At 37.8% G+C, this 6481-nt stretch overlaps 1 protein-coding gene across 1 annotated transcript; it reads left to right on the top strand.

The window, feature by feature from the left end:
- The first annotated feature begins 2492 nt into the window (after positions 1-2492).
- On the top strand, positions 2493-6227 carry mrps17 (mitochondrial ribosomal protein S17). The gene is made up of 3 exons (XM_085363877.1): positions 2493-2556; positions 2854-2996; positions 5711-6227. Exons 2-3 carry the CDS (start codon positions 2874-2876, stop codon positions 6026-6028), a joined length of 441 nt encoding a protein of 146 aa, XP_085220003.1. The 5' UTR covers positions 2493-2556; positions 2854-2873; the 3' UTR covers positions 6029-6227.
- The last annotated feature ends 254 nt before the right edge of the window (positions 6228-6481 follow it).

Here is a 6481-nt window from a genome sequence, read left to right as displayed (position 1 = left end):
ACAACAAAAACTATGTGTCTTAAATGTCAAGCTATGATCTGATCACACAAGATGCATTTTAAAACCAAGTGTAAACACACTCGTGAAGATGGGAAATATTTGATGTTTATTACTGTTGATCACCTCCTCCCTTTCTCTTTTCACTCTTCCTCTGCAGCCCTGGTTACTCACTGAATCATCAGCACAGCAACACTACCTAACATCTGTCATGTTGTTGCATTAAAACTATCCATCTATCCATCCTTTTCACGACTTGTTATAAAAGTTTCAATTTAGGGGAGGCTGGAGCCTATAAATATAGAAATATTTATTTTGTCTTTTTTCCCATAATTTCAAAGTATATCCTTTTCAGTAAGAATACACCTCTTCTCTTCTCTTCTGCTGCCATCTTGTGGTTAAAATTAATATTTTATTTACACTGGAAAAGGGAAACCCACTTCTGTTCAGATGCTTATATACATTCATTATTAGTAATTTGGAGATTTTAATTTTTTCTTTGCACTATTATCTAATCCACAGAGTCAGAGTTACATATACAGGATCAACTATATGCACCCCAAGCTAGTCCTCCTTCTTCATTATTTCACTCACTTTGTGGAATTTATCAGTTCCATTGGCAGCAAAACTACCCCAAAGCATGATGCTATCACCACCATGCTTGAGAGCTGCTACAGTGTTCTTTAAAAGCCTCACCTTTAATGCAAACATGCCTCTTGTAATTGTGGCCAAATATATCAATGTTTGTCTCATCTGACCAAAAACATTTTTCCAGCGGACATTTGGCTTGTCCATGTGAGCAGCTGCAAATTTCCGCTGAACTCGTGATGTGGATTTTGGAGCAGGGGCTTCTTTATTGGTCTGCACACTTTCAGTCCATGGTTACTTAAAACTCCCATAACTGTGGACAGTGATGCTGCTGTTCCAACGGATTCCAGTTCATGGCAGGCTTGAGGCTGTGTGGATCCTGAGTTGTTCCAGAACATTCAAATCAATTTCCTCTGGTCTGATGGTGACAATTTGGATCTTCTTCCAGATCTTGGCAAAGTGGTGGCACATCCAACTAAGTTGTACTTAATGTGAAATTATTTGAATTGATGATCTTGGAATCTGCAGCTATTTGGAAAAAGACCCAGGAGACTTTCCCAGATTGTGTAACTCTACAATTCTCCTTATTTCCTATTCACTGGGTCCCTTTGACCTTCCCATTGTTCTGAGTATTGGTCAATCCAATGAACACTGTCAAACAAATCTGTTTTATACTGAACGAGAAGTCAATCATAATCACTAATGAGAAGTTAATAGGAATGGGCTTTGTCAAGTTAAAAGACACTGTAGAATGTAAAGATTTAAGTGAGTATGTGTATTATTTGGGCCTCTATGCATACTTTGAACTCTGTGTGGATTAAAGAAAATCCTAAATATATTCAAACTTGTGCACCAATTTCTTTTTTTTCTTTTAATTGATTAAAGATATATGCTGTGCAATCATTACACTTTGGAAAAAAGAACAGATCAAGGAAATAATTACAAGCCCAGAATTACCATGATCTTCACGCTCATGGTGAGTGGATATAAACTTCTGACCACAACTGCATATCTGTAAACACTTGAATATCACCAAGTTAGACTTGTGGCTCTGCACATAAGAAAAGCAGAAGTGTAGGTAAGAACACATTCAACTGGCTGGCTTGGCTCTAAAATTGTTTAACAATCTTTGATGTTGTTGATGTTCATAGTTTCCAAGTTTTTAACTTCAGCCACTCTTGAGCTGCGTAGATTGCATAAAGAAGTAGGTACTGCCCTTCACTAGTGACGTCATATATAGAATATGTCCAATAAATATTTACATAATTATTGTCCAAAAGACAGTGCAGTGTAGTCATCATTTCAGATTCAAGTAAAGGTTATAAATGAATAAAAATTACAACCAACCGAACAGACAAACAGAAGTCAGATTTTAACTTTGATCAAACAGAAAGGAAAGGTAATATAGGCGGCAGCATCCAGTATTTAGCATGTCACTACAGATTAAGTTGAAAAAAGTGAAAAAAAAAAAAAAAACACTTCAAGTAAGTAGTATAAATTTAAAATCGATTTTATTCATTAAAAATTGCAAAAATATATGAAAGTACACACATTCAATCCTAGATGACGTATAATAAAAATAATTACACATAAATAAAGTAATATGAAATTAAAACGGAAAATTGTGACTAATTGTGTAGGACGTAAATACGGAAGCTTGTTTCCGTAGCTGAAAATAACATTTGTTTGTGTTTAGTTTCTGTCTTGACCTTAATAACATTTTACGTTAGTTTTTTTTTTTTTCATTTCAAGATATTTGGTCAGACGTTTGAGTCGATAAATCGAGGTTTTACTTATTGGTGGCAAAGAATATTCGTTTTCAAGTGTCAGAAACAAGCTTCCATACACGCAAGCATACGCTTGTTGTCGATGTCCCTCGTTACTAGCCGTAGTTTACGTCACGAAACGAGCAGAACTGAACAGCATGGAGGAGCTTGTATGACCTTCTGATGATATTTTCCCGTGGTTATAGTGAGTTAGTTTTGTATTTTCTACTTTCAATGGTATTTTGTATTCTTGCCGAATTACATCAGTTTATTTTTATGACCTTTTCTTTAAAAAATGAATGTATGTTTAAGTTAATGCTAACATAACAAGGCTAACCGTTTAGCGGCTGTTTTACGTTGACTCACATTGTTAGTACAGTTGTCGGCTCAGAGGTTTTATCCGGTAAAACTGTAACTGAACGTGTCTTTAGATTGATTACATTTCAGTTGAGTCTCATCCGTATATAATGATGTCAGGGTTGATAATATTTTGTTTCTGCAGGTTGAGTAAAGCTTTGCAGGATGTCAGTCCAGCACGCATCAGTCCATGCCAAATGGATCATCGGCAGAGTCATCGGGACCAAGATGCACAAAACGGCCAAAGTGAGAGTTACCAGGCTGGTGCTGGACCCTTACCTGCTCAAGGTGAGCCTTTAGGGGATTAAGCACCTTTTATAAAATAAGAGTACAAGTGCTTTAAAATAGGCCGGTAAAGCTACAGAGTAAATGAAATACAGAAGGAAACTATTACAGGTTGTTGGAGAGAAGAGTAAAAACAAAAATATTTGAATGGCCTTTTTAAAGATTGTGTCCACAGCTAAAGGTCCTGTAGAGAAAAGACTCAGATACCTTTAGGGAGAGAATATACCCTGATGCAGGTGTGTAAACGGACAGTTTTGCACACCAGATGTGTGTGGGAGTGAGCCGGTGCTGTTGATGTTATTTTCATATATAGCGAAGGCTCGTGGATGTCCTAAAAAGGCTTCACATACATGTTCTGGTGACATTATGCAAGTCAGACTCATTGCATACTATCAGAGGAAATGAGTAGATCACTGGCATTACTCCACGACTCTTTGCTTAGACAAATAAACAATGAATTAAAGTAATCCAAATACAATAAAATAAAGGCATCAACTGACTTTCCTGATTGATGATTTAGCAAAAGTTTCAAGAGAGCTTGAAGTTTTCATGACATTAAACACAATTATGTCCGAGGTAGAAACAAGGACTTCTGTTTTTATTTATTGTCAGTAAGAAAACTGTGAGCCTTGCAATTTATTCTGTAGAGCAGGGCCGGCCCGTGGCATAGGCCGTATAGGCAAATGCTAAGTGCGCCGTCCATCAGGGGGCGCCACGCCAGTGCCACAAATGTTGAAAAAAAAAAAAAAGTTGGTACTATTATTTCTAAATACAAAAAATAATCCCACGTTAATTAAAATGCAAAGTAAAGCTTATTTAATAGAAATATTATTTGTTACAACATTACACTACACTGCTGATGTAGGGGGGCGCCACCTAAAATCTTGCCTAGGGCGCCAGATTGGTTAGGGCCGTTTCTGCTGTAGAGGCAAGAGGCACACGTGGTGGTGGTTATTTGTTTATATTGGGCGTTATTATTATGTTATTTTTAGGGCTGAACGATATATAGCATTTGCGATAATATCGCGACATGATCAAGTGCAATTTTCTAACCGCAAAGGCTGCGATTATACTGCGATTATATTATACAATTCATGGGCTGCATCCTCCTGAGGCCGCATTTGTAGACCGATTACGTCACAGCGACGCGCCGAAGGCTGTCCAAATTACTACCATATCCCAGAATTCATAGCGCGGCCCAGCCAAACTCCAGTTTCCAGCAATGGCGGCCGCTACTAAGTTTTAAAATTACTCATACTAATCTTTCTGGGTCACAAAATAAACTTTTAACATATTTTCAGGCGAGAAAGTAGTTGTGTAAACATCAAATATCTGCTCGGTTTATCAAGATATCCCATATTTGCAAAAGTGCTTCGACGTTTTCAGAGGCGTCTGCTACCCACCAGCTCGACAGCTAGCCGGGAGCTCGAGGGTTACTGATGCGGCCGAGAACGGCACAACTCCCGGCACATCATTTTCAGATCACCGCGGAGTTTCGCTGCTCGGGTTAAACGTAATATATAAGTCACTTAGACAACCTAAAAATGTTATTGTTGGGCTTTTTTCAGTGTTTTGTTTGTTCGTGAGTAAATCGGTTTGGCTGAGATTAAAGTTATTAGATTAGATAAAATAAAACTTTATTAATCCCCCGGGTGGGTTCCTCCTTGGTTTTCACACAGCTGACTAAACGTCAAACAGAAAACTTATTAAACAGAAGTATGAGACAGTCGAGAATTTACACCAGTGTCTGGTTATATTTTAGATAGCAAGAAGCAGACGGCCGAGTTTATTAAACTCCACCGAGACAGCGGTGACGCAGATCAGAAGGCTAGACCGTCCAATTTCACGCCTTTAAACTTTAAAGGCGTGTTTGTGTGTGTGTTTATACAATTGCTATTATGTTTGCACTTTATGTGTAATGTTACTGACTGCAGAGATCAGTAAGATGTGTGTATTTTTTATTTATTAGTTTTATTTATTTAATATTATTTTTTAATTGAATGACTGTCTAGTAGTTCACAGATGTCGAAAAACTGAGTGTGGTAAAGCCACTGATTTTTTTTATGTATATTTCTGCAATCTGCACATTGTACTGACTTTCATTTTAATGTTTACACCAGGGTTCCTTGTCAGCACTTTATGCTCAGATGTTTGTAAGCTAAAAATAAACTATTGTGTATGTTCAAATATACTGTTGTGATTGAAGAAGTTAAATAAAAATGTCAGTCATCAATTCATGCATCACCTCATGTCATCATAACAGAGGTCTGTCTTCCAGGAAAGAACAGTTTAAAATTAATGTAATATAGTATTGGCCATACTATATGATGTATTGCTTGTCTTTGTTTAATAATACAGAAGACAAATACCTTAAAAAAATAATCGCATATCGCATCGCAATCGCAATATTGGGGCAAAAAATCGCAATTAGATTATTTTCCATAATCGTTCAGCCCTAGTTATTTTTATGCCTTTATATGGATGGGAGGTCCACTGTCCCATGTTTCAGTGACTTTTCTGCACATTTCTGCTGAAGGTGACTACCTGATAAGCCAAAAGGACCAAATCATCTGCAAAAAGCAGAGACGAGGGCCTCAGGCCACAAAAGTCTTAGCTTTCTGCCACTTGGTTCGAACTAGAAATTCTGGGCATAAACGTTCAAGCATTTATGAATTTATATTTGAATAACTGTGATATTGTCTCTTCTTCTCCTGTAGTACTACAACAAAAGGAAGACGTACTTTGCCCATGATGCATTGCAACAGTGCACTGTGGGAGATATCGTCCTCCTCAAGGCTCTGCCTGAGCCCAGAAGCAAACACGTGAAGCATGAACTGTCAGAGATCGTGTATAAAGTTGGCCGGGTGGTTGACCCCCTAACAGGAAAGAGGGTTGCAGGAACTGAATTTGTGGAGCCTCTAACAGACCTTCCACTTCAAGAGGAGAAAACGCTGTCAGAGAAACTGCAGGAGCTCAACATCTCTGCTGCCCCCAGTGGAGCCGATTCCCCACCGGCACAAACTCCCACTTCATGACAGAAAACTGTGATTTCATGCAGTAATATCAGCTTATTTGTCACTCTACAATGCTTGTGTTTCAAGTGTTAATGTGGATTTATGTTTATAAACTAAGAATCTTTGCTGTACATGTATGGGTGAAGAGACTAAATATTACTTCCTTGTTACCTGCTCAGGTAGTGGACACCTTTCAGAGGAATTTGCAAAATAAAACAACTGCGCAAAAAACAATGTCATGGAAGATACTCGTGTCTGTTATCCAGGTTAGGAATATATTATAATCAAAAGGTGAAGGCCTGGGCTGGATCATCTAATCGGCCCATCCATGAGGACCCATCCAAGAGAAAAGGAGAGGAGGGAGGATAAAATAAATGCCATTATGGTATTCACTTAAAACTAAGAAAGTAGATATCAGGTGTGTGAATACAAAAAACGTACATTAGACATGTTATTATCATAGAACATGCATGA

The sequence above is a fragment of the Diplotaxodon limnothrissa genome, linkage group LG10, assembly GCF_057381915.1.
Source record: "Diplotaxodon limnothrissa isolate DT_005_m linkage group LG10, D_limnothrissa_male_GT1.1, whole genome shotgun sequence".
NCBI lineage: Eukaryota > Metazoa > Chordata > Actinopteri > Cichliformes > Cichlidae > Diplotaxodon > Diplotaxodon limnothrissa.
This window is presented reverse-complemented; position numbering and strand designations above follow the sequence as displayed.

Bases quoted from the DNA above. Each gene is read 5' to 3' on its own strand.
- mrps17 (XM_085363877.1), top strand. From the start codon at position 2,874: ATGTCAGTCCAGCACGCATCAGTCCATGCCAAATGGATCATCGGCAGA. The intron at 2,997-5,710 runs GTGAGCCTTTAG...CTTCTCCTGTAG, and splicing joins TGGACCCTTACCTGCTCAAG to TACTACAACAAAAGGAAGAC.